The 27,581-nt window shown below is 40.9% G+C and overlaps 2 protein-coding genes across 4 annotated transcripts; both read left to right on the forward strand.

The window, feature by feature from the left end:
* Positions 1-65: 65 nt before the first annotated feature.
* Positions 66-5,945, forward strand: usb1 (U6 snRNA biogenesis 1). 3 transcript variants are annotated; one of them, XM_061821946.1, is made up of 7 exons: positions 66-535; positions 1,433-1,572; positions 2,445-2,574; positions 4,367-4,420; positions 4,591-4,696; positions 4,800-4,880; positions 5,311-5,945. In XM_061821946.1, the coding sequence occupies exons 1-7, from the start codon at positions 363-365 to the stop codon at positions 5,416-5,418; spliced, it is 792 nt and encodes a 263-aa protein (XP_061677930.1). In that variant the 5' UTR covers positions 66-362; the 3' UTR covers positions 5,419-5,945. The 3 variants fall into 3 exon arrangements, with proteins under 3 accessions (XP_061677930.1, XP_061677931.1, XP_061677929.1); XM_061821945.1 differs by having other exon boundaries at positions 73-535; positions 2,391-2,574; XM_061821947.1 differs by lacking the exons at positions 4,591-4,696; positions 4,800-4,880 and having other exon boundaries at positions 69-535; positions 2,391-2,574.
* A 615-nt stretch (positions 5,946-6,560) lies between these two features.
* Positions 6,561-26,590, forward strand: bbs2 (Bardet-Biedl syndrome 2). The gene is made up of 18 exons (XM_061821942.1): positions 6,561-6,869; positions 7,332-7,465; positions 7,820-8,047; positions 9,999-10,124; positions 10,948-11,010; positions 11,149-11,226; positions 13,367-13,471; positions 13,685-13,771; positions 13,879-14,014; positions 14,140-14,279; positions 20,826-20,946; positions 21,054-21,225; positions 21,817-21,946; positions 22,050-22,169; positions 22,315-22,452; positions 22,859-22,971; positions 23,573-23,721; positions 24,087-26,590. The coding sequence occupies exons 2-18, from the start codon at positions 7,349-7,351 to the stop codon at positions 24,191-24,193; spliced, it is 2,130 nt and encodes a 709-aa protein (XP_061677926.1). The 5' UTR covers positions 6,561-6,869; positions 7,332-7,348; the 3' UTR covers positions 24,194-26,590.
* The last annotated feature ends 991 nt before the right edge of the window (positions 26,591-27,581 follow it).

A 27,581-nucleotide genomic window follows, 5' to 3' on the forward strand; every position in this document is an offset into this window, starting at 1 on the left:
GTAACATCATGGAACAATTTATGCATCCAGTAATTCTCTGTTCATTCATATTTATATGCATTTGGAGGGATTTTCTGGTAAGGTACGCCCAGGTGCGTTGAGAACATATTGGGAAAAATATACAGTCCACACATTGCTAAATTGGGCACACGTTGTGTCCGCATGATGTGGGAAGACATTCGATGCAGTTAATGTTTCGAGGGGGAAGCAAATGATGAGAACTCAGAACAAGTTGTTTACGCCGGAAGTCGTCGTCTTTCTCAGCCAAATGTGATCCAGCAGATTTAAAAGGAAGGCATATTATGTCGGAACGGTTGTTGCTTTTTCTTTTCCATACCGACCTCGAGAGTAGTTGGTGAAAGATGTTAGTTGGCTATAGCAGTAGCTCGGATGAGGAAAGTGATGGTGGTGGTGTGCAGGCAGACGCGGATACAGACCATAACACTTTTTCTCGAAAATGTAAGCAAGACCGAGACAACACTGATGGCCCAATGAAAAAGGTGCCTAAAATTGAGAAAGTATCTCCTACACCAAGGTAGGTCGTAGTCTGTCTCCCACAAATAGTCAAGGCATGTGGCAAATAACTACGGTATTTTGCATTTGTTGAAGTTGTATGTTTACTCACATAGAAGTAAACTTTTAACTTTAAGTAAAAATTAATCTGAATACACTAGTCTCTCCCCAGCCTTCTCTGAGTCATGACATTAGTTCATTGCCAGGCTGAGGCGGGTCTGTACAGTTCCCTTCTTTACCAGGCAGATCAAGAGTTCCCTGCTATTCACTTTGAGTACACTCGTAGCATTCTCATGATCATCCTCAAGCCATTCTGCATGAAGCTCAACAATCGTGGGAAATGATGGTCAGCTTCTCACCCAGCCTTTTTGTAATTGCGTTTGTAACCTGTTTCAGACTTCCAGCTCTTCTATAATTTTGCCCCTGACATATTTGGACCCAGACATTATAGGCTAAAGACTTTTCCCACGGGTGTACTGTGGAGAGAAATGAAGAAATTGATTCAGCTTTATACACATAATGGCTTGAGATCAGGAGTTGTGCTAATCAGTTAAGTGTGCATAGCGACAGTATGTGCCACATGGCAAAATTCTGGCGGATTTGTAGGGCATCAAATACAGTTCTTAATTCATTCACTAAAATCCACAACATTGTATACATTTTAAATAGTGTGTTTTATGCATTTAGAATAATGCTGTCTGTTACCATGCTAAAAAACAAACTGTCGAGAGTCAACATAGAAGTTCAGCAGGGAATCAAATGATTGTTTCTACCACTATGTATTAATCTGTATTCCTCTGCAAAATATTATTTAAAGTTATGTTTACTGTTTTCGTGTATGTGTGTTCTCACCCAGACGTCTGTGTCACAAATCTTAAATGAAAGGAAATCATTTAACTGGATTATGTGTTCTCTACAGGCTCCCTCTCCCTGGTTGTTTGCTTTCCATGTTCCCACAAGGTGTGGATACACAGACTGAGGACAGCTCTTTGCATGATGGCCGTATACGTTCCTTTAAACATGAGAGAGGAAATTGGGCAACATATGTTTATTTCCCATGTAAGTATTGCACATAGCTGTACTTTCGTGGACGATCTCCAGGTAATCTGGTTTCCTCCCAAAAGCATGCATGTTTTTTTTTTCAAGATTCTAAATTGTCAATATGAGTGTGAATGGTTCTCTGGCTATACAGTGCTGTGGATTTGTTGCACTCCCAAATTGTTCTCATTTTTTTTCTTTTTGCATATTTATCACACTAAAATGTTTCAGCTCATGAAACCAATTCTGTAACATCTCACAATGAAATCCCAAGTGAAAATGCACGTTCTAAATGGTGATTTATTTATTCAGGGATGGAAATCCAAACCTATCTCGCCCCAAGTGAAAATGTAAGTCCACCTAAACCTAATAACTGGTTGCACCACCCTTGGCACCAATAACTGAAATCATTAAAAGTTAGTCGATGAGGGTTCAGTCACCGCCACCATTCCAGGACGTACCCTGCATCTCACCAAAGTCAGCTGAGATAGGCTCCTGTTCACCCAAGACTTAATTCAGCAAAAGTTGTATCAAAAATTGATGACTGGATTGAATATTGTTGCAAAATAACATGACCAATAAGTAGAATTACTGTTTTTACTCAATTTTAACACAGAATATTATCCTGACCCGCTGCTTTCATGGCTTGACCAAAAAAGTTTTCACATAACAGTTTTCAGACTTTAGAAGATTGTTTCACAAAGTAGGGGAATGTTCTTCAACTTTAATGAATAGGGCTTTTGATACAATGGAATGAAAAGATTTTATACACTGCAGTAGTTATGAATTGTCATTATGGTAATTACGCATACGAAATGGTTGTTATCCTGTCATAATAGACAAACCTGAAGAGGAATTTGGGGAGTTCATGGAGTCGCTTCTTTCAACTGCAGCTGCCTTTGGTGTGGTTTTGACGCCTCAGGAGGAATTTCATCTCAGCCTGTCTCAGACAGTGATCCTGAGACACCACTGGATCCAGCCCTTCATACAGGGTCTCAAGGCAGGCCTGGCCCCCTGCAAAAGGTTTGTTTTCCTTCTGTGCGTGCAAGAATTTCAACATATGGCAAAAATAAATTACAGTGATATATTCTTTTTAAAATGAAACATAATAAAGATGGAGGAATTTTTGAAGCAGCATTAAGTACTAAAGACACTAGAAATGTTGTTCAACAAAAATAATAAGCTTCATAGAATAACATATACTTAGATCAGTGGTTCCCAAAGTCAACCTGGGCCCAAACCCCAGTGAGTCGTTCAAAAAGCTCCCGGACCCCCAACCTCAACTTTTGCCAATAACTTAGTGCTGGACACAGCTATGCCATTCTGATACAAAGAAATACTCAATTTTAGTGGCTCACATGCTCTTGTTTCGAGTTTCTGAACTGCAGTCTTGTCCAGCAGTGCTGTGGCAACGTCGATGACACAGGGTTTTATCAGAGTTTCGGCGATATGGTGTGGTTTTTTTTTTGGCTCAAGCACATCAATAAGCCACCTGCAATAGTCATAATTTGTTGGAAAACGAACTCAAATCCACTGGATTAGGTTACTGTCTTCATTGTTTAGCTTACTTACCCGATAAGACGTTTCCAGAATAGGTTGTTCAATTGTAACAAATCTGTGACTCGGCAGCTTGGCACCGGCATCGAACCTCATTCTCTTTGCTGCATAGTGAAGACTATTTTGCTTTTATTGCACATTTATTATTTGCTTAAATATGACGTTATACATTTAATCAACAGAAAGTGTTGTCAATTTGCTAATCAGACAAGGATGTGTTGTGGAGCCGGTGGTTGTCCTTGATCTTTGTACGCAGAAAACCGGCTGGCGCCATCCTCCTCTCCCAGGCGTTGCCGTGGAGACGAATGACACCAGAGAAGGAGTGGAAAGTTACCATCCCGGCCCAGGATCAGACTGGGGGGGGTCAGGCACTTTTACCATGGACCCATATATATAAAAAAACTTATGTTACTGGGCAGCTTTTGTTTTCTTCTTTGGCTATCCTGCCAGAAAACACACGTCTCGTGTGCAGCAGATACCTAGATAAGACCCGGACATCTGTACTGCACATTCCTTTGTAATAAATCAATTTGCTGTTAACTTTTTCCAATCATTGGTCATATCTTCCTCGACTCGTGAACATGCGTAGGGTCCAAACTCGCAAATGCCTACAATTGTCTTTTGGAGTCGAGGTTTCCCCGTTTCCCCCATGAACTGTTTTGAAGTGCTCTCGCAATTTTGGACGGTTTCAGGCTTGAGTTGCATAGCACTTTGTTGCATTTGATGCATTCCGGTTTCTCAATTACATCTGGATCAGTTTGCACAAAAAAGGCAAACCGCTCATAGGTATTATTCCACTTGCGCCTCTTCTCAGACATACTGGAAAAAAGCAAGAGCTATGTATGCAGCAGTAGGCATGAAGTGCTTGAATCACTCATCTGGGCTGGGCTCAAAATAGGATAGATAGGATGTGAGATGTAGCGAGACAGAAGAAAATAATTTTTTTTGTTCTTTTCTTCAGAAAAATATTTTATTATTACTCTGTCTCAGACATCATGTTGCGAATCCCCTAGAAAGACGTTCTCACCCCCTGGGGGTCCGTGGACCCCACTTTGGGAACCACTGACTGAGATAAAACTTACTGACTGACTCTTGACTTTTGAATTACATTTGAGCTGCAGTAAAAAAATGCAACTTTACCAAAAAAAAAAAAAAAAAAGTCATTTAAGGACTGTTACAAACACGCATGATCTAAATAATATTGATCTGTGCTTTGTGTAAACACAAAAATAAATATAATTATTGGTTCTGTTTACAGATTTGTGTGCTCCGCACCAAGACTGAATGTCTATAACAATGCTGAGAAGACAAGGTACAATCATTGTTTTTATTGACTTGATAGTAATGCTCAAGGGTCTATCTTTGTATTAATAGTTTCATGATTTGTTTGTTTAGTAAGATATTCATTCACTCTTTTCTGTGTGCATATTGATTTGCATTCTCTGACTCCCTTTGAGTATCTGAGAGCCTTTCCTTCTGCAGAACCTTCTTAGGGATGGAGGTTGTAACTGGCCATGCCGAGTTAATAAATTTGGTCCGGGTGGTGGACAGAACGTTGAAAGACTATCGGCTGGACACTTTTTATCAGGTTACTCAGGAACACATTTTGATGCACACATTTGTGTATGTGCTAAAATATCAATTGTAGCCTTAACTGCACACAGAGCAAACACGTCTCTTGTAACCTGTAGGATCCATCATTCCACGTTAGCCTGGCTTGGTGTGTTGGGGACTTCAGTACGCAATTGAGGAAATGCCTTCATGAGCTTCAGGTGCAGTGAAACACAATGAAACCGAACACTGACCAACAAAGTGCTTTAAAAAAAAAAAAGTGTATTGTATAGCGACACGGTGGGCAACTTGTTAGTACATCTGCCACGTAGTTGGGTTCAAATCTGGCCTCGCCTGTTTGAAGTTTGGATGTGATCTATATGCTATGTGGGTTTTCTCCGGGTACTGCAGTTTCCTGCGTCGCAAAAACATGCATGGTAGGTTAAGTGGCCACTCTACATTGCTTGAATGTGAGTGTGAATGGTTGGGTTTTTATATGTGCCCTGTGATTGACTGGTGACCAGCTCAGGGTGTGCCCCGCCTCTCACCCAGAGTCAGCTGCGATAGGCTCCAGCATGCTCGTCATCCTAATGAGGATAAGTGGGACAGACTGGGTGGATGGATTTGATTGTTTTTGTCTCACTTTCCCAGAATTTGGTCGATAACCATGAAGGGGAACCATATCATCTGTGTTTGGATTGTGCAGAGTTACGCTGCCGCACAGGAAACAAGACCTTCCGCTTCCCCCTGTGTGGTTAAAACTGGATGTTACAGTATATCATGGCAAATGAAGTATCATGGGTAATCCAGGGAGTCCTCATTTTATGGTCTTGATCTGTGAAATTTTGAGGTTACGTACGACATGCAATTGTTTCAATTGAATAGGCAATTACAGTATGCTCAATTACTGCCATACTTTTCCCTTTTGAGAATGTTATACAGATGGTTTACATACACATATTTACTCTAATGACTGCAGAAAGACCCTCTATAATGTGGGGTGAAAAAATAAATGGAATGGCATGTCCAACATACATAATCTGATCATGAATTAAAATGATGTCTATTTTTAGGTCATTTGCCTTAGTGACCTTAGAAAGGACAATCCATGTTCACACACATTCCCACCGAATTACTGATGGATGCCAATCAATGTGACATTTTCAACTTTTTGCAAAGTATGAGCTAAATGCCTGTTTGGCAAATAGATATGCAACTACCCTTGAACTACACATGATTGATGCTTTTTGTGAGTTTTTTTCAAATACATTTTTGTTTTCAACTTATCACTGGATTCCTGTATTTCATGACGTAATGTTTGGATGTACAGTAATGTATTTGCTCATAGACTCATATAGAACCTCCAGGGGATGTAAAGAGCCAACCTTGAATGGTTTCATGCTGATCTAAGGGTATGATTCTCGCTTAGGGTGTAAGAGGTCCTGGGTTCAAATTCTGGATGAGCCCTTTCCTTTTCCTTGTGGGATTGCCCCCCCCCCCCACACACACACACAAACACTTACAACTAATAAAAATAATTTGTCCATCTATGGATTCTTGCTTTCTTTTTTAAATCGACCATTGGTAAATTACAAGAGATGTGTAAATTTTGGAAAAAAAAAAATTATAATTCTAAACCTGGAAAATAGCTACACTACCAGTACAGTTCTAGCACAGTTTTGAAGTTTCAATCAGGTCAGCCAAGGTCATTATCAAATAGAGACTTGACAGCAGCTCAGAGATTTGCTCTGGGAAAGTTTACAGCCTTTAATATGATATTTAAAATAATGTATCACCATAAATACTAAAGAAATATAGCACACGTTATGCAGTACTCTAAACAAAGACAAAAACCTGTATTTTCCCATTTCTTAAGATAAAATGGGCTTGTGATTTTATTAAGGCCTACTTTTTTATGCTTTAATAGCTGCTATTAAGGCCTACTTTTAAGGAGCTAATTGGAATTTTAAATTATACTTAGGAATTACTTTTACTAAAACTACATTTATGTTTTGTCTGTTTCCGTGTAGTGTGCACAGATTAAAAAAATTAGTTTCCCCCAATTTTATCCAGTCTTTTATTTTGAAAGCCTTCAATCGGAAGTGGTTGTGGTAGCAAATCTTATAATTATCTTAATGTACGGTTTTAGTGCCGAGTCCCGTTTGCTACAAAATTACAGATCTACATTTGTTGATCGGATTGCGTTCCAGGTACCTGTGCAGTGTGATTTCTTTGTGTTTCGTACTGAGTCGTGGTTTCCGGTAACACTTAAATTAGCGTTTTATTAGCTAAGTATGCTAGCCTCTTGAACCCCTGGCAAATAGTGATGCTGCTTTCCTGAATATTTCTAACAGTACTGTATTGTATTGATATCCGGCTTTGACATAGCAATGAGCTATGCATTGGGTCATTTAAGTATACAAATAGCTCTACTGACCAAACGAAAGAAAGATTATCCTTAGTCGAACGAGTTTTGATTTGGCACTTTTTGTTGTTGCTAAGCAACAGAACTGGTGGCTTGGGCAAAGCTCGTAAATACTGATTAGTGTCTCAAAATCACTATTTGACACCTGTTAACATGCACGGCTATGAACATTTGTGTGCTACATTGTGTTTTATAAGCTTATCATATTAACTCTAAAATATATATCCTGTGGTTTTCTCTTGATTAGGAGGGAACATATAGATCATGTTGGTCCCCATTTTCACCCTCAAGCTGAGCCATAAAATTAACCCTCGCATGATGACTGTAGGAAAATTTGACGGGGTCCACCCGTGCCTCACTGCAGCCACACAAGCCGGAAAGGTGCATATGAAACATTTAAAAATTATGATTGATTGTGCCAAAGTATGAATGTTTGTTGAACGTGCTCTGCGATTGACCTGTGTCCAGTCCAACGTGTAAGGTACCTTTCACCCCAAGCCAACTGATTTAGGTTCCTACTCACCCGTGATCCTAACGAGAACAAAGTGTATACAAAAATACTTGCATGGATGTTTGATTGCCCATTTTATTGTGTTGTCCTTTCCTGCTTTAGGTTTTTTCGTTTCCTTTTACATTAAATCAGATTATGCTTTGTTTTTAAAACTAGGATTTTGTTAGTTAAACTATGTAATACTTTTACATTCTGGCCCTTTACTCATCTGTACTCTTTACAAGGTTTTTATTCACAACCCTCACACTCATGCTCAAAAACCTGCATCTCACCGACTGAGCCAAAGCACTCAAGATTTGGACATCTCTCTTCTCAACATCAACCATGCAGTCACTTGTCTGACTGCTGGTGCTCTGGGCCCAAACACTGCTGGTGACACACTGTTGGTAGGATCTCAGACCAACCTACTGGCCTATGACGTTCATGACAATACAGATATATTCTACAAAGAGGTGAGTGAAAAGAACGCCAAGTATGCCCTGTATCAACAGCCGTGGTAACATAAATTGCACAGTAACCAAATGCTTACTTGAGTACAATTTAATGAGATACCGATAAAAGTATAAACATATTGCCAATAATTAACACACCTCATAGAGTATCAAAAACTGTGCACTTTTTTTATTATTATTATTTAGGTACACACTCATTAATATTACTCATGTATTGAAACTCATTAGATTCTAGAGCCATATGGTACATGTCCAAAGTTGTTTTTTTTAATCCACTACCAAGTGAAAGTGTGTCCAAACCTGTAACAAATGGTGTACCTTTTGGCTGTTGTTTACATTACCATTGAGTAATTGTCTGTTTCCACATGTAAATTGTTGATTGAGTAGCTCATATTTAGAAGAAATGGCTCACTCTTTACTTGGAATTTAACAATATTCACAACAGAGAGAAATGAAAAGTGAGTCGGTATTGTCACGGTATCAGATAATGTACCATTCTGTTGAGTTTTGGCCTGGCTATACTTGGCCATGCCGCTAAGCCAGGCTGCAACAACGAGTCGCATCCGGGCCGGTGGCAGCCGCCACCGGAGAATCCCATTAACCTTCTTCCCTCGTGGGCTGCCCCCTCAAAGAGATGATCTGCTAAATTAATCAAGCATATTTTAACAGCACCACTCTTTAGTGGTATACTCGTGAGTGTTTTATCTCAAGTCAAAATGTCATGGGTGAAAGAACATCACACAGACAGAGAATAAGTATTCTAACTCCCTGTCTCCTAACAAGGCTTGGCCACTGCCAAGAGGGGCGTGGCCACGCCACCACTCTAGGCGGTGACACCTGTCACCACTCACAGCTGTTTCACATTGGGACTGTAATTAGACAGGCATTTAAGTTGGAGTTTTTGGCACTGGCATTTGCCAGTTCGTTGCATTGCATTACTGAATTGCATTCACTGCCTGTGGGACTATACGCGTAAGTTAGAGTAACCCTAGTCACAGCGATTCTGTGCCTTTTAGTTTGATCCTGTCCTGTTGAATTAGTTTGCTTCAGAGTCATCGAACCCTTGCTGTGCGTCTTTTGGATCCCGCCTAGCCTAGCATTTGTGTGCTTCTCCCTTGTCGGACTGCTACACCGTGTATGACCCAGTTTCTGGAATAAACTACATTCAACATTATGCCCTCCCTTGAAGTCCTGCATTTTGCTCCGCCCCCGTACTGGAGGTTCATGACACTCCCCATGAATAACTTCCCTTGAATTTTTGGACTGAAGCATAGAAATCACTGTTAGAAGTAGTATCCAATTTGTAATGTTATAAATAGAAAAATATAATGGCAATGTTCAATTAATGACCAAACAATTTCTCAATGCACAGTTTTGTTATTTTGGGAACATATTATTGCTGAAGTAATACTGTTTTGGAGGTAGTTTATATGAATGTGGGGAGTATGGTGGATCAGGTGAAAAGCATTGGTCTCACAGTTCTGGGGTCCAGGGTTCAATCCCGATCCTTCCAGTGTGGCGTTTGCATGTTCTCTCCGTGTCTGTGTGGGTTTTCCCCGGGCAGTCCGGTTTCCTCCAACATCCCAAAAACATGCAACATTAATTGAACACTCTAAATTGCCCTGTCAGTGTGATCATGAGTGAGGCTGTTTGTCTCTATGTGCCCTGTGATTGGCTGGGAGCCAGTTCAGGGTGTACCCTGCCTCCTGCCCCTTGACAGCAAGGATAGGCTCCAGCACTCCTCCGACCCTGAGGATACTGTGACCTTTCCCACAACAGTATATAGCAATAATTATCATACCGGAAGAGTCATACCATGATAAAACAGAACAGTGAGATATGAATATCGTGACATCCCTATTCTGTACAAAAGTGGGGTGTTTATTTAATTTTGTGTCTGGTTTGTATGTTTGCTTGTCTAAGTATGCTTATGTGTCTGAATCTAATGCAGGTGTCTGATGGGGCTAATGCAATCGTTCTGGGAAAACTTGGGGACATCCCAAATCCTCTTGCCATCATTGGAGGCAACTGTGCCTTACAAGGTTTTGATTATCTAGGCAACGACCTCTTTTGGACTGTAAGAACCGAGAAATAATCTACTTTATACACTATTTGACAAAACTATTCATTCACTTGCCTTGACTCCCATGATTTTAAGTAATATCCCATTCTTAATTTAATACGAATTGGTCCCCTCTTTTGAGTTAAAACATGTTAAATGCTTGTGGGAAGGCTTTCAACAAGGGTTAGGAGTGAATTCATGTGAATTTATGGCCATTTTCCAGAAGCCCACTTGTGAGGTTACTCATTCATGTAAGATGACAAGGCTTACCTTTTTGCTCTCTTTCCTGTCCGTCTCCGCTCTAAACTCATCCCAAAGTGTTTCATATGGTTTAGGGTTTTATCTCTTTCTGTTCCAAGTGCACAAAACGTGGAACATCAAGACATAGATGAAAGAGTTTGGTAAAGATGAACTTGAGTAGCCTGTACAGAGTCCTGCCCTCAACCTGAGAGACCGCCTTTGGGTTTATATCAACTGGACTGTATGTCAGGCCATCTCGTCTAATGTCAGTGTATAACCTCACAGATATCCCCCTGGAAAAAATGGTCATAGATTCCCATTATTTCATTCCTAAACCTCGTTAAAATCTGAACCACAATAATTTAATGTGTTATAACTGCAATGGGTGGAATGTCACATTAAACCCTATGGATTAAGAATGGAATATCGTCTAAATTCGTATTTGAGTCAAGGCAGCTGAGCAAATATTTTTGGCATTGTAATGTATCTCCAATATTCACTACATCAACATTTAATACATTCTCATTTCAACATTGTGAATTTATTTTTTAAGTAATTAATTTATCCTAAAATTCTTATCCTCTATGTTTTTGTCCAGGTTACAGGAGATAATGTGAGATCACTTGTGCTCTGTGACTTCACTGGGGACGGCAAAAATGAAGTGAGACTTCTCACAGTTGAGACACCTCCATGGCTTTTGTGTTCGGACTCAAATTTACTAAAGAAGCATACCCTGTCAAATGTCTAGATAATAGTTCACAAATTTATATATATGTTTTTGTTCTGTAACTCGTTGCAGCTCCTGGTTGGATCTGAGGATTTTGACATCAGGGTTTTCAAAGAGGATGAGCTTGTCTCTGAGATGACTGAAAATGAGGTGAATACACTCGCTGTATGTGGCTCACTATTGTTTTGCATTCGAGGAAATGCATTCAAAGGAACCAAGATGTTAATGTTTGTGAACAACAACAACTTAGAAGCCCAATTAAATGTTCATGAATGTATTAAACAACAAAATGTTGTTGTTTGTCTTCAGCCAAGTCCGCACCATACAGTGAAGAAAATAAGCATTTGAACTTGCTATATTGCAAGTTTTCCCACTTAGAATTCATGGAGGGGTCTGAAATTTTCATCGTAGGTGAATGTCCTTTGTGCGAGAGATAATAAAGAGACAAATCCAGAAATCACAATGTATTTATTTGTGTGATACAGCTGCAAATAGGTATTTGAACATCTGTCTATCAGCTAAAATTCTGACCCTCAAAGAGCTGTTAGTCCACCTTTAAAAGTCCACCTCCACTCCATGTATTATCCTGAATCAGATGCACCTGTGTGAGGTCGGTAGCTGCATAAAGACACCTGTCCACCTGTATAGGGATACAACTAGTAAGACTCAAACTTGTCACATGGGTAAGACCAAAGAGCTGTCCAAAGACACCAGAGACAAAATTGTACAACTCCACACAGCTGGAAAGGGCTACGGAGAAATTGCCAAGCAGCTTGGTGAAAATAGGTCCACTGTTGGAGCAGTCATTAGAAAATGGAAGAACCTAAACATGACTGTCAATCTCAATCAGAGTGGACCCCCATGCAAGATATCACCTCGTGGGGTCTCAATGATCCTTAGAAAGATGAGGAATCACCCAGGACTACACGACAGGACTTGGTCAATGATCTGAGAAGAGCGGGGACCACATTTCCAAGGTGACTGTTGGTAATTCACTAAGACGTCATGGTTTGAAATCATGTATGGCACGGACATTTCCCCTGCTTAAACCAGCACCTGTCAAGGCCCCCTTTTTAAGTTTGCCAATGACCATTTGGATGATACAGAGGGTTCATGGGAGAAGGTTTTGTGGTCATTTGAGACCAAAATGGAACTTTTTGCTCATAATTCCACTAACTGTGTTTGGAGGAACATGAATGATGAATTCCATTCCAAGAACACCATCCCTACTTTGAAGCATGGGGGTGGTAGCATCATGCTTTGGGGGTGTTTTTTTTGTACATGGGACAGGACAACTGCACTGGATTAAGGAGAGAATGACCGCAGCCATGTATTGTGAGATTTTGGGGAACAACCTCTTTCCCTCAGTCAGAGCATTGAAGATGGATCTGGGTCTTTCAACGTGACAATGACCCAAAGCACACAATTAGGAAAACCAAGGAGTGGCTCCGTAAGCAGCATATCAAGGTTCTGGCGTGGCCTAGCCCGTCTCCAGATCCAAAGCCAATAGAAAATCTTTGGAGGGAGCTGAAACTCCGTGTTTCTCAGCAACAGCCCAGAAACCTGTCTAATCTAGAGGAGATCTGTGTGGAGGAGTGGGCCAAAATCCCTCCTGCAATGTGTGCAAGCCTGGTGAACAACTACAGGAAACGTTTGACCTCTGTAATTGCAAACAAAAGCTACTGTAGCAAATATTAAAATTGGTTTTCTCTGGTGTTCAAATACTTATTGGCAGCTCTATCATACAAATTAATTTGTTTAAAAAAATCATAATTGTGATATCTGGATTTTTCTTTTTAGATTATCTCTCTCACAGTGGACATGCACCACGATGAAAATTTCAGAACCCTCCATGATTTTTCTAAGTGGAAGAACTTGCAATAGAGCAGGGTGTTCAAATACTTATTTTCTTCACTGTATATAATCAAGACTTTTCAATGACTGCTTGTTTTATAGCAGGAGTTAATCCACCAAAACACCCAGAGCTTTATGGCCACTTCCACCATTTAATGAGTCCCAATATAATAATATCCAAATGTAGGTTTATGATTGTCCAGTATGTTGACATTTGATATGTTGAGGTTTTGAGATGATCAAAATTAGTTCTGTGTCCGGTATTTGACTCGTGGAGCTAAATCGGGTAGCCAGAATATTAGAATCAAGATGTTATTTAACTGTGCAAGTGGTTATAAAGTTGTGGTTTATATTCTTTCCAATGTCAACCTTAATTAGTTTCAATGAGTTTAGTGTTATGATATGTACAGTATTTCACCATGCACTTCTCCAATAGACAGTAACATCACTGTGCCACATGCACAGTTGCCGATTTGGTTACGCCCTGGCAAATGGCACTGTGGGAGTCTATGATCGCAATTCTCGGTACTGGAGGATCAAGGTAATATACCAAACCCGTTTCATAATGCAATTCTAATCAGGCAAATGTATGATATTAATGTATAGGTACAGTATATTTGTGAATATTTATTTTATTATTACAAACACTACAATAAATGATAGAAGTTATTATTTGGCCTTTTACTAACACTAGTACATTCAAATGTCAAACTGTTTTTTTAATTTAATCTTATTTTTTTCTTTCTCTGTGAAGTCCAAAAATCACGCAATGAGCATCCATGCCTTTGACTTGAACGCTGATGGGGTTGTGGAGCTCATCACTGGCTGGTCTAATGGAAAGGTCAGCATCTTCGCGTTAAGATCTTCTTGCACTATTAAATTAGTGTTACCAGACACATTAATGCATTCATCACCACCCTCTTTGCTCACATTCCTCTGTTGCTCCAGATTGATGCTCGAAGCGACCGCACAGGTGAAGTCATTTTCAGAGACAACTTCTCCTCCTCTGTGGCCGGAGTCGTGGAGGGAGACTATAGGTTGGATGGGCAGAAACAACTTATATGCGCCTCTGTAGAGGGAGAAGGTGTGGCGTGTGTTCTCTGGCCAAACTTTTGATTGCCAAATATTTAATCTTGAAGCCAATTACAGTGGAAGGTCTCTCTAAGCTTGTTGTGTAAAGGTAATGCATTTTTGGCATACATGTTGTAGTTCGCGGCTACCTGCCTGCTGGAAAAGAGCTGAAAGGCAATCTTATGGACTCCAGTGCTGAACAGGACCTCATTAGAGAGCTGAGTCATCGCAGACAAAATCTACTTTTGGAGCTCAGGAACTATGAAGAGAACACTAAGGTACACATTTTGTATGCAGCCACTAAAATTATATACAATGGTGCCTGAACACAGGAATGACTTGACTTACAATATTTTTAGAGATGCAAGCTGTTGTCAGGTGAGGTTTTTATTTTTTTTTCATTTTTTTTTTTTTTTAGTATATATAAATTGTAGTTGTAAATGGTAAATGAAGGCATTGAATTTCACAAGCCGCAGATGAACATTTTCTTCCTATAATACATTAGGATCCATTCATGTTGTCATCCCAACTGTAACGAGTGTATCCAGTCACATTTTAGTTGAAAAGCTAAAGCCAGCCAAATGATCGTAAAAAACGCAATGCGGTGGTATCTCAATACGAGATTTTATCGCAGTAGTCTAACATCGTGCAATCATGAAAGAGGAAATTCGTCTTGTAGTCTGATCCGTGCATTACGTCCCATGTTATCTCAGCCATCGTGTCCCCTACGCCACTGGCATTTTTTTTTTAAAGTTTATTGGCCATCACATATATACAGTACGATGTCAAAAGACTTGGAAAAAAAAAACCTAAATTAATACTACTACCAGATATATAGAAATAAACTAGGTTTTGGATTCAGATATACTGTGCATGACATTAATTGGATCGGTGAATTATGACATTATAACCAATCTGACGACCAAAAAAAGTGACTTATCGGCCTATTCCGATCAGGGCGATAAAATCAGCATAATGTAAAAAAAAAGTTACATGCCTATTTATTCAAAACACATAAACGTCTGCCAGCTTAATGCTAACATACAATGCACCACATCATAGACAAGCTAACAAAATTAATGTTGTGGTAGTTGTAATCTTCTAAGCATCGGATATTTAGACAACATATGAAGATAGAACAATGATTCTCAGCATGTAAATGGCGGACCCATTTTGGATATGTTACAGACAACTTCTAAAACTTTACATGTCTTTGTTACATGCTTTGTGCACTTTCAAAAATCTCTTGGAGCATTCAAACTTCACTAGAGCTCAGGGGCTAATATTTTGGACATTTCGTACTTTGTGAGAACAGGTTCCCATTCCAACATGAGTGTGCATCAGTGCACAAATCAAGGTTCATAGAGCTAGGGATGAGAGAGTTTGATGTGGATCAACTTGACTGGCTTGGACAATCCTGACCTCAACCCTGTAGAGATGTATTAGAGTCTAGAGAGCGGCACAGTGGAACAGCTGTAGAGCATTGGCTTCACAGTTCTGAAGACCGGGATTCAAATCCTGGCCCCACCTGTGTGGAGTTTGCATGTTCTCCCCGTGCCTGTGTGGGTTTTCTCCAGGCACTTCGGTTTCCTCCCACATCCCAAAAACTTGCATTAATTGGAAACTGTTAATTGCCTCTAGCTGTGATTGTGAGTGCGACTATTGTCTGTCTCCATGTGCCCTGCTGTTGGCTGGCAACCAGTTCAGGGTGTATCCCGCCTCCTTCCTGATGACAGTTATGATAGGCTCCAGAACTCCCGTGACCCTCGTGAGGATAAGCGGCTCAGAAAATGGATGGGTGGATGAATGGAGACTCAGAGCAAAGTGGTTCTTGTCCAACGTCAGTGTGTAACCTCACAAATGTGGTACTGTAAAAAAAAATAGTCAAACAGTAGTGTTCAAAATAATAGTAGTCCAATGTCAGTTAATGTCGTGGAGTGATCAGATCAATCCCCGGACTTTAATTCAACGAAGAAGTTGTGAGGTGACAGCAAAAATGCTGTTTCTGAGGCTAAAGCAAGAAATGTAAATGAAATGTGGAATGTCTTTAAAGGCCCACTGTCATGGAATGCATCATTTTTAGTATGTTATTAGTGAACAAACGGCAGCCAACATGGACACATGCGTTTTTTCACCACAAAACATGATTTTGACATATACATCTTATTGTAACTCCCGCCATGACATCCTCTCGAGGGATTTGCTTTCGAGAAGAAGCAGGAAGTGACGTACATGGCAGGACTACCCTCAAGTGGACTCTTTTGTTTCTATTAGTTTTACCTCCGGGAAGGTAGATCGTTGCTCCTTCCTGTTAGCCAAAATGCCAGCTTGTTGCATTGCTGGACATTGCTTGAACCCTCTGGAGAATGAATTTACCCTTCATAAGTTTGCAAGAAACCCGGTTCGTCGTGAAAAATGAATTACACGGGTGCAAACGACGAGAGCTTCGTGGGTTGCAAATGAAAGGTAGGTGTGTATACAGCGACTAAAAAAAAATAATAGTTGTAGGGCGGACCATGTAATCGGTCTCTCATAACGTAACAAAAGATCCGCGTACGTATGACAGGTGTGCTAAATGTGTCGATATGCACGTCGGACGGCGTCGGGCTCGCCAGCGAAGGCTGCTGTGTCACCTCACCAGCGAAGGCTGTCGTGTCGGCTCGCGGTCGGCAGTGGCTATGAACAAATCCCCTTGGTCAAACCACCAACATAGAATAAAGCACTGGTATTGCGTTTGACAATTTAATCACACACAATACAATACAACACAAAACTATAAAATAGAAGTACAAAGACAGTGTAGAAGCGTGTAACATGAGCTAACTAGATGTATAGTCACCACACTCAAACAACTTCTCCGAATGCAGCAATAATAAAAAGATCCGTCCGCGTCCGACGACGTAATCCTTCTCTCACAACGTAACAAAAGATCTGCGTCATATAGCCAGTCGCCGCAGATAGCCGCCATTTCACCCAACGCGGAGGTGGGTCAGGCCGGGAGGCCAGTCACATCGCTGGTGGAGAGGAGAAAGGAGCTCTCTCTCCCCTCCCTCCCCCACCAAGTGTCTGAGCACACCTGAAGTAGTTACTTCGCCCTGCATGGGTCCTCCTGAGTACGCTACATACACAAGACTTGTAAAATAGGCCTGTCATTTTGAATATTTCATCGGGTCACTTGTCCGTCTGTCGGGGAGTCTGTTGTTAGTTAGAAGTGATCTGCATATCATCTAAATATGACTCGAAACGATAGGTAATATGGCCCCGGTCACTTCACTCAATACTGAGATGTTCTCTTCTTTGAAAAAGAGCTTCACTCTCAGAAGGGGCGTCAGAAAAATCTGGAAATTATAGCAGTTGGCACACCGTCTTCTCAATGGCGACTCTCCCAGTGTGACATCTGCAAATGATGTTGCAGGAAATATGGCCGCCACTAGGATGTCGAGTGAGACTTCCGCAGCTTTGCGCATTAATGCTCTCACGCAGTCCACTCGATTTTTTTGTATAGACATTGAAGTGAATAATATTATATGTAGTTTTCAAATACTTATTTGCAGCTGTGTCACGCAAATAAATTGTTCAAAAACCATACATTGTGATTTCTGGATTTTTCTCTAGATTATCTCTCTCACAGTGGACATGCTCCTACGATGAAAATTCCAGACCCCTCCATGATTTCTAAGTGGGTGAAGAATGTAGTTTTCATCATATCTATTTTAAAATGTATATGTGGCTGTCAGTTGACCTTTGTGAGTGTATATATGATGAGTGCTGGGTCTTGTTTGTTTTCTGAGAATCTACTGCACCTACTGCTAACTTCTTTGACAATTAAAAAAAACACACTGAAGACATGGATTAATCTGGTTAGTCACATTGGACTGCTATTATTTTGAACACGACTGTACATTTCCAGAAACACTTCTAAACCTTGCGAAAATCCTTACCAGAAGAATTAAAGCTGTTAAAACTGCAAAGGCTGGATCAGTCATATTAAAATATATGGATTAAGAATTGGATGTTACGTAAAGGGGCGGCACGGTGGAGCAGGTGTTAAGTGTTGGCCTTCCAGTTCTGAGGACTGGGATTCAAATACCGCCCCACTCCCTCCCTATTTGTGAGTTAAATTGAGTCTGTGGTGCCTCAGTAAACGTGAAAGATCAATTAAAATTGTCAATATATTCTTTAGTTCCAGACATTTTTCTAACAAGAGGCCTGAAATCTGATCATTTAAATTTCTCCAGCTTATCTACGTAGTACCGAAGCTCTCCACCTACCTCGCCGCTTTTGACCCAGCACTGTCAAACACAACAAAGGTGTGCGTTCACAAGTGGGCCTGAAGTGGGTGCACGGACACAAGCAATCAGAGGAAAGGGGACAGTATTAGCCAAATCTGGACGAAGTGGATTCAAGACTGAGTCAACCAGAAATACAGTGAAGAAAATTAAGTATTTGAACACCCTGCTATATTGCAAGTTCTGCCACTTAGAAATCATAGTGGGGTCTGAAATTTTCATCGTAGGTGCATGTCCATTGTGAGAGAGATAATCTAAAAAGAAAAATCCAGAAATCACAATGTATGATTTTTTTTTTTTTTTTTTACGATTTATTTGGGATACAGCTGCAAATAAGTATTTTTTTACACCTGAGAAAACCAATGTAATACTTGCTACAGTAGCCTTTGTTTGCAATTACAGAGGTCAAACGTTTCCTGTAGTTGTTTACCAGGTTTGCACACTGCAGGAGAGATTTTGGCCCACTCCTCCACACAGACCTTCTCTGTATTAGACAGGTTTCTGGGCTGTCGCTGAGAAAGACGGAGTTTCAGCTCCCTCCAAAGATTTTCTATTGGGTTTAGGTCTGGAGACTGGCTCGGCCACGCCAGAACCTTGGTATGCTTCTTGCGGAGCCACTCCTTGGCTTTCCTGGCTGTGTGCTTCGGGTCATTGTCATGTTGAAAGACCCAGCCACGATCCATCTTCAATGCTCTGACTGAAAGAAAGAGGGAGTTCCCCCAAATCTCACCATACATGGCCGCGGTCATCCCTTCCTTAATACAGTGCAGTTGTCCTGTCCCATGTGCAGAAGAACGCCCCCAAAGCATGATGCATCCATCTCCGTGCTTCACAGTAGGAATGGTGTTCTTTGGATTGAACTCATCATTCATCTTTCTCCAAACACGATTAGTGGAATTATGACGAAAAAGTTACATTTTGGTCTCATCTGACCACAAAACATTCCCCCATGACTCCTCTGTATCATCCAAATGATCATTGGCAAACTTAAAAAGGGGGCCTTGGCATGTGCTGGTTTAAGCAGGGGAACCTTCGTGCCATGCATGGTTTCAAACCATGACGTCTTAGTGTATTACCAACAGTCACCTAGGAAACGGTGGTCCAGCACTTTTCAGGTCAATGATCAAGTCCTGTTGTGTAGTCCTGGACTGATTCCTCACCTTTCTAAGGATCATTGAGACCCCACAAGGTGATATCTTGCATGGGGCTCCACTCCGATTGAGATTGACAGTCATGTTTCGCTTCTTCCATTTATTCCATTGTACAATTTTGTCTCTGGTGTCTTTGGACAGCTCTTTGGTCTTTGCCATGTTACAAGTTTGAGTCTTACTGATTGTATGGGGTGGACAAGTGTCTTTTTGCAGCTAACGACCTCACACAGGTGCATCTGATTCAGGATAATACATGGAGTGGAGGTGGACTTTTAAAGGTGGACTAACAGGTCTTTGAGGGTCAGAATTCTAGCTGATAGACATGTGTTCAAATACATATTTGCAGCTGTATCACACAAATAAAGTGTTCAAAAATCATACACTGTGATTTCTGGATTTTTCCCTTTCGATTATCTCTCTCACAGTGGACATGCACCTACGATGAAAATTCCAGACCCCTCCATGATCTCCAAGTGGGAGAACTTGCAATATAACAGTGTGTTCAAATACTTATTTTCTTCACTGTACTATTGAAAATTGAAAAGACGATGTACTTTTTAAGTGGTTGCCAAAAATCAAGTTGGAAAGAAAACGACATTTTTTTCACTGTAGCTTTCAGAGGGCCCATTTCCGGACACTGATATGACAAAATCAAATTTGGGGGAGAAATAAAATTCACACTTTTATCCAAGTCCATGTTAGAGTCACTATCAACTCTATATAGCCAAAATATGGGACCTTTAAATTTCTATCAGAGTCAAGGCAGCTGAGTGAATACATTTGCCAATATAATGTATGTTCTGAACATACCTGTTGGGTCAGGGGAAGAAAATGAGCACCAAAAAAAAAACCCTTTGGTGCTCCTTTGAGGACCAGACCAAAACTTTTGTGCATCCCTGTGCATAACAATATGAAATGAAAGACTGGTACTTGTTTTTAAAGAAAATTGTTAGGCTCATGCAGTATGACATTTAAACTGGGTGACCTTTAAATAGCTATACAGTACTGCATCATCCATTCATTGGTGTGTTAGCGTTTTTTTAAGGTTTATCTTCATGTTTTCAGAGACCAACGCGCATGTTTTCTTTTGTGGGTTTTAGTTCGGCGTTTCCAAAATGCAATTTTACAAACTACATGGAGCATTAGTGGCATGACAGTTTTTTTGGTATTCCACAGAGTCCAGCGTTGATAAACACATTTGTGCTGCTCAGCTGTGGCTTTTTATGATGTAATTATCTGTTCAACGTTTATGTTCCTCAGGAAAATCTTCCTTCAAAGTGGACTCACTATCATAATGATTGGGAACACAGCTTAGTTTCTTAAAGATAAACACATGTCTCTTAATTGTCCGTTATGATACACAACAGATGTCCTGTTGTTTTAGGGCGAGTCAGACACCACAGGTGGGATTCCAGCCAACACTCAGCTCCAAACAGCGCTCACTGTAAGAGCTGCAACTGAGCTCCAAAAAGCCCATGTGGAGCTCAGCATCACAACACCCAATGGTATCATTTAGGAGCGCTTGAAATAAGAAAGTGTATGTACTTCAGGTTTTGTCTGATGTCCGCTAGACTAAACATGATTGTTCTTTCCCTAAATTCTTCTTCTCCAGAAACCATAATCCGTGCAGTGCTCATCTTTGCAGAAGGCATTTTTGAGGGTGAGAGCCATGTTGTTCACCCCAGTGTCCACAACCTGTCAGGTGGCATCCGAGTCCCCATCATCCCTCCCAAGGACGTGCCAGTAGATTTGCACGTTAAGGCCTTTGTGGGTGGGAAAACCTGGTAAGATGTGCGAGAGGTTATTCTTATTACACGCAACTATGAGCTCTCAGACTTGGGGTGTTGTATTAAGATATTAAAATGATGAAAGTGCGCGATTTTAGCTGGCTGATCCTACATCAGCAATCAGTTGCAACTGCCTTTATGTTAATTTCCTCGGGAAAAAAAAAAAGAGTCAGTCTCTGGTAAGAGCATCTGCCTCACAGTTCTGAGGACCGGGGTTCAAATCCTTGGCCCACCTTTGTGGGGTTTGCATGTTCTCCCCATGCCTGCATGGGTTTACTCCAGTTTCCTCCCACATCCCAAAAACATGCATTCATTGGAGAGTCTAAATTTCTCCTCGGTGTGCTTGTGAGTGCGACTGTTGTCTGTCACATGTGCCCTCCGATTGGCTGGAAACCACTTCAGGGTGTACTGAGCCTCCTGTCCGGTGATAGCTGAGATTAGCTCCAGCACCCCCATGACCCTCGCGAGGATAAGGGGCTCAAAAATGGATGGATGGATGTCTTCAGTAAAATGAAGTAACAGGGCACTCGTTTGAGACATTGCACTGTCCCTCACCACATACCTTGGGCCATATTTTGTCACCCTCAGCACCCAGTTCCACGTTTTTGAAATCACTCGACAGCTGCCCCGTTTTTCCATGTATGACATCGCCGTCGACCCCTCAGCTCCTCCTCCCACGGGAAGAGTCACTTTCACCATCAATGACAGGCCACAGAGGGTATTTGAAGTTTTTTTGTTTTGTTTTGTTTTTTTTAAACGTATCTTATTGAGAGAATCCAAGCCTCAGGGCAGTCTTAAGCAAAATGTGTATGTGTGTACAGGTCGCAATGTGGCTGAATCAAAACTTTCTTCTACCTGAGGGTGTAGATAGTCCTGATGTTACTTTTAATTCACTCCGGGGAGGGGGACTGCTGTCCATCGTTATGACCGCAAACGGACAGGTAAACACAGACACACCGACAGTAACAATACACAATATTGATGGAATCTGATGTATTTTTCATTTGAAACATCAGGTCAAACAAACCAATGCTCAACCACATTGAATCATGTGATGTTCCCTGTTTTAAATATTTATCCAATCAGATCACTCTGCAAACAGACGACATCGACCTGGCAGGAGATCTGATCCAATCACTGGCCTCTTTTCTGGCAATCGAGGAACTCTCAGCAGAGGCAGACTTCCCAACATATTTTGAGGAGCTTCAGACTACGCTCACTGAGGTTTCGATTTGATGTCTCCAAAAAATAGTTTATAGAGGTTCACGTATCACAGATTCACCTATGAAGGATTCAGTGTATTGCAATTTTCATCACCATACCGTGAAGAGTTTAAAAGGTTGTTGTTACTCTACCACAGGAGAGTAAGCATTTCTAAGAGTACGGTCGCGGTTAATTATGGTATAGGGAATATTAATAAGAGGAGGGGAGGTTTATACAGCTTTAAAATAGGTATAAATAATCACAAAATAATTTGGCCCTTTCTTTGCTGACTTCACCTCCTGCGGGCATTGTCCACAACCTAACCCCTGCAATAAATGAGGGATTACTGTACTAACTTTTCACAAAGTCCCAAATATTCAGTGTGTTGCTGTCGTGTGTAAAAGAGGACCTGAAATTTGTCCACTAGGTAGATGAGTTCCATGCTGTCCATCAGAAATTAACTGCAGAAATGGCTGACCACTCCAACTACATCAAGAACATGCTGGTGCAAGCAGAGGATGCTCGCCTAATGGGTGACCTGTGAGTTTCCAATATTTGTAGCACAAGTAGTCATTCAACCTTACTTCTTCAACCCAGCCACTCAAAATTCTTCATTTTCTAACTCCAACCTGAGACTAACTTTACATTTGAATGTCACAGTATTATTATTATTACCAATAGTTACAGCACCGACAGATTACTTTTCATTTATAGACAAGAAAGCACTTCTTCTTACAATTGAACTGAGCAACTTTACATCAACTATTTTAATGTACCGTCTGTTAAACATCACTAAATATATGTAATGAATGGACTGCAACATTATCAGGTAGCGTTGACATAAATTCAACTGGAGAGTTCCCTTCCAGCTTACAATGCCTTCACTGTTAAATATTTTAGTATCCTCTCCTTTATTTCTATATTTATTGATCTCTATTTCACTTAGTCCAACAAATGGTGTGGAAATAAAGTGGTAGCAGTAATGCTCTCTGAGGGATCATTGTTTTGGTTCCTTAAAGCATGGCTTTTAGAGATTTCTACTGTTAAGGACTATCAAACCAGATTGTTGTTCAATTTTTTTTCACTTTCAGCATCGTCAACCATATTTTCTCTCTGACATTCTGTCTTTTCTCTTCGGCAGGACTTCTATGAAGAAGCGTTACAGAGAGCTATACGACCTAAACCGAGATCTTCTCAGCGAGTACAAAATTCGCTCCAATAATCACAATGCTCTACTCGCCTGCCTCAGGTCTGTCAACCAGGCAATCCAGCGAGCTGGTCGTCTCCGAGGTAGGCTGTTTTTGGGGATTTCGGTCTGTATCTATCTATCTATCTATATCTATCTATCTATCTATCTATCTATCTATCTATCTATCTATCATCTATCTATCTATCTATCTATCTATCCATCCATCCATCCATCATCCATCCATCCATCCATCATCCATCCATCCATCCATCCATCCATCCATCATCCATCCATCCATCCATCCATCCATCCATCCATCCATCCATCTATCCATCCATCTATCCATCTATCCATCTATCCATCTATGTGCTGTACAATGAATGATGTTTCAGCTTTTCCGCAGCTGCAGTATTCAAAGCTACTTTTATTCCAAATTGTCTCATCATTCTTTGTCTGTCTGTTTCAGTGGGTAAACCCAAGAACCAAGTCATCTCAGCATGTCGAGACGCCATCAAGAGCAATAATGTCAGCGCACTTTTGAGGGTCATGAGAGCTGGAGTGGCCGCCTCTTGAAAGTGATGCAAGAAAGGCAATTAACACAAAGAGTCGGAATTGCCACTTTAAACAATCTATTTATCCTTCACCAGCACAAAGATAAGAAGGCAATGGATTGTGGTGTTGCCTGCCAAGATAATTCAACACGATCCAACAATCATGAAACTTGAATGTGTGCTAGATTGGGTTGCTGAGATCCCCGGGGTCAGCCGAGCGCTGTGTGTAGTTAGTGTGGCTGCTTTTTTAAACCCAAGAAGAATGTGTATGAGACAGCAGCTAGAACAGAAAACTGTTCAAACGGTTCAGTGTAGGAACTGGCTAGTACAATTTTTGAGAGGTAATGCTGAGAATCAAGCATCACATAAATTATTTTATTTTATTTTTTGCTGATAAGTGAAAAATTTTGACATGATGGAGCATTAACATTTGAATTCAATCACAAAGGGAAAAATGTTTTTATGGAGCTTCATTATATTGTCATCCCAAATATTCAAAATATTGTCTTCAAAAGAGAGGCAACACAAAGAAAATAAATTAATTATTTAATATACAGGTGCCATGATGGAACAACTGTTAGGGCATTGACCTCACAGTTCTGAGGACTGGGGTTCGAATCCCAGCCCCGCCTGTGTGGAGTTTGCATGTTTTCCTCGTACCTGTGTGGGTTTTCTCCGAACACTCTGGTTTCCTCCCACATCCCAAAAACATGCAATAATAATTGGACATTCTAAATTCCCCCTAGGTGTGATTGTGAGTGCGGCTGTTGTCTGACTCTGTGTGCTCTGCGATTGGCTAGCAACTAGTTCGGGGTGTACCCTGCCTACTGCCCGCAGATACCTGGGATAGGCTCCAGTCGTCCTGCAACCCTTGTGAGGATAGGCCGCTCAGAAAACAGATTTCGAAAGCACTCAATCTGATTATTTTGAATACTTCTCCAGCCTACCATGGGCATATTTGCGCAGTGATTGCTGTATTGTGTGATACATTAACCAGCTTTATCATCTTTATTTCCTAGCTGGTTTTGTTTTTCCAGCTGTATGACGTGTCATTAGTCAAAAAAATGATGCAACTTTGTGAGGGAATTTCTAGTTCCAATGAGCATTTCAAGTAAGTTTTAGAAGTTATTTGTGAGGTAAGCCGAAGGCCCGTGTTGTGTTGCACATTTGTAAAAAAAATGCTTAATCATGGCTCAATGACGTATACTGTATTCTGACCACAACACCCCCCCCCAAAAAAAAAAAGGAAAAAAAAACAAGCACTGACTTCTGCCGACTCAGGCACATTTTAAGAGTGGGAGGCCCATTGGGAGCAACGTTGTAGTGGTGTACATAAGCAAAATGTGTTTGTTGTCAACGAAAACATGTATGACTTCAATGTCATAGATAACCGTTGGTTTACTTTTTTAGATTACAAATTTGTTATAGTCCTTTTGTGAAGATTAAATTAAGCAATGTTTTATATTTTGTGTAACTGGTCCATAACTCTGGCGAGGCATCCTAAAGAGAGACATTTCTTTTTCCAATGATCTGGCTCACTCAGTGGTTTCTTTCACTGTTGGATGCGTTGCGACGTGGGGATGAGTGTGCAGGAGGAAAGCAATGTGTTCTCTAATAAGGCCAGTAAAAAATTAAGCATTCTCCTCCCTTGCTGGCTTTCCTCTTTTTGTTTAATCAACATCTGTGAATCACATGTGGCATGGCACAGCTGCACTAGACCAGCCAGACTTCCTGTTGCCTACATTCTGTCCAAGAGCAAACTTTGTCACGACTAGAAGAGGAAGATCATCGTTAGTAGTCCAGTACACTGATGATGTTCCATTCACATAGGACTGCAATGGATCAAATATATATATATATATAGCCTTTTTGCATAGTTTCCCCGCGTTGAAATTTACGATCATCAAAGAATTGTAAATATCTGACAAATATAGCCCAAGTACACATATAATGTATTTTTAAAGGGCAATGGTTTTTTTTTCCCATTGAGGGAACAATGTTATTCAAAGTTTACTGGGCTCTGTGAGAAAATAAATTCCTGCACAGTAAGTAATTGACATCTAAAGGTATGGGAAGGATTACAAAAGCCATTTCTAAAGCTTCAGGATTCCAGCAAACTGTACAGAAAGTCATTATCCTCACATGGAGAAAACGTGGAACATTTGGTGAACCCTCCCAGCAGTGGCCAGCCTACAAAGATTTCCCCAAGAGAGCAGCAATAACTCATCCAGGAAGCCCCAAAGGAATTTTGGACAGTTTCTAAAGAACTCCAGGCCTTGCCTCAGTTAAGGTTCATGACATAACACCGAGGAAGAGACTGGACAAAAATGACATGCAATGCAGAGTTACAAGATTGTTAAGTTACAAGATGAAAACCACTGCTTACCAAAAAGAACATAAATGCTTGTTGTATACTCCCCCCCCCCCTTAAATATATAAAGATGAAAGCTAGTGAGTCTTGTTATATCTGGTGTAAATATTGCACACCATTTCAGAAGAAGAACATTATGCCAACAGTCACGTAGTGGTAGTGATGTTCATGGGCTGCTTACCTGGACCTGGACAACTTGCCATGACTAATGGCACGGTGGGGACTGGTAGAGTGTCTGTCTCACAGTTTTGAAGACTGGGGTTCAAATCTGCCTGTGTGGAGTTAGCATGTTCGCACATCTGCATGGGTTTTCTCAGGGCACTATGGGTTCCTCACTCATACTTAACACATTAACTGGAGACACTAAATTGCCCTCCATGACTGGCGAACAGTTCAAGTGTAGTCCGCCTTTTGCCCGCAGTGAGCTGGGATAGGCTCCAGCACTCTTGAGAATCTTGTGAGGATAAGTGCCTTGGAAAATGCATATGGATAAATCGGTTTTACTCCAGATTTGTGAGTGTGAATACTTGTTTGTTTCTATGTACCCCACAATTGGCTGGCAACTAGTTCGGGGTTGTACCCCACCTCATGCCCGTGGATACCTGTGTTTGGCTCCAGCACTCGTGTGACCGTTTTGAGGATAACCGGCTCCGATAATTGATGGATTGATGAAAATCCTGATGGAGAGTGTTCAGCCATCAGTTTGCAATGTAAAGATGATGCACACTTGGGTTCTGCAGCAGGATAACGATCTAAAACACACCTTGAATGTAACAGTCAAGACTTGAATCTGACTGAAATGCAGTGGCATGACCTTAAAAAGTCCATTCATGCCTGAAAACCCTCAGTTTTTTGCTCAAGTCAAATAATACTGCTGGGAAGAGTGGGACAAAATGCCTCCAGAGAGATGTAAGCATTTTAGAGAACCCTTTTGATTTCAGTTATTACTGCTGATTATGGCCCAATCAGTTATTAGGAGGAGGGGCGATTAATTTTGCACACAGGGCCAGGTAACTGAATAGATCCCATAAATAAAAAT

The sequence above is a fragment of the Syngnathoides biaculeatus genome, chromosome 6 (genome assembly GCF_019802595.1).
Source record: "Syngnathoides biaculeatus isolate LvHL_M chromosome 6, ASM1980259v1, whole genome shotgun sequence".
In the NCBI taxonomy this organism is placed as follows: Eukaryota; Metazoa; Chordata; class Actinopteri; order Syngnathiformes; family Syngnathidae; genus Syngnathoides; species Syngnathoides biaculeatus.

Coding starts and splice junctions, on each gene's coding strand:
- bbs2 (XM_061821942.1), top strand. CDS start 7,349: ATGTTGGTCCCCATTTTCACCCTCAAGCTGAGCCATAAAATTAACCCT. Junction 14,280..20,825: donor ACTATGAAGAGAACACTAAG/GTACACATTTTG, acceptor CTGTTGTTTTAG/GGCGAGTCAGACACCACAGG. Junction 21,226..21,816: donor TTTGTGGGTGGGAAAACCTG/GTAAGATGTGCG, acceptor TGTCACCCTCAG/CACCCAGTTCCACGTTTTTG.
- usb1 (XM_061821945.1), top strand. CDS start 363: ATGTTAGTTGGCTATAGCAGTAGCTCGGATGAGGAAAGTGATGGTGGT. Junction 2,575..4,366: donor GGCCTGGCCCCCTGCAAAAG/GTTTGTTTTCCT, acceptor TTCTGTTTACAG/ATTTGTGTGCTCCGCACCAA. Junction 4,881..5,310: donor AATGCCTTCATGAGCTTCAG/GTGCAGTGAAAC, acceptor TCACTTTCCCAG/AATTTGGTCGATAACCATGA.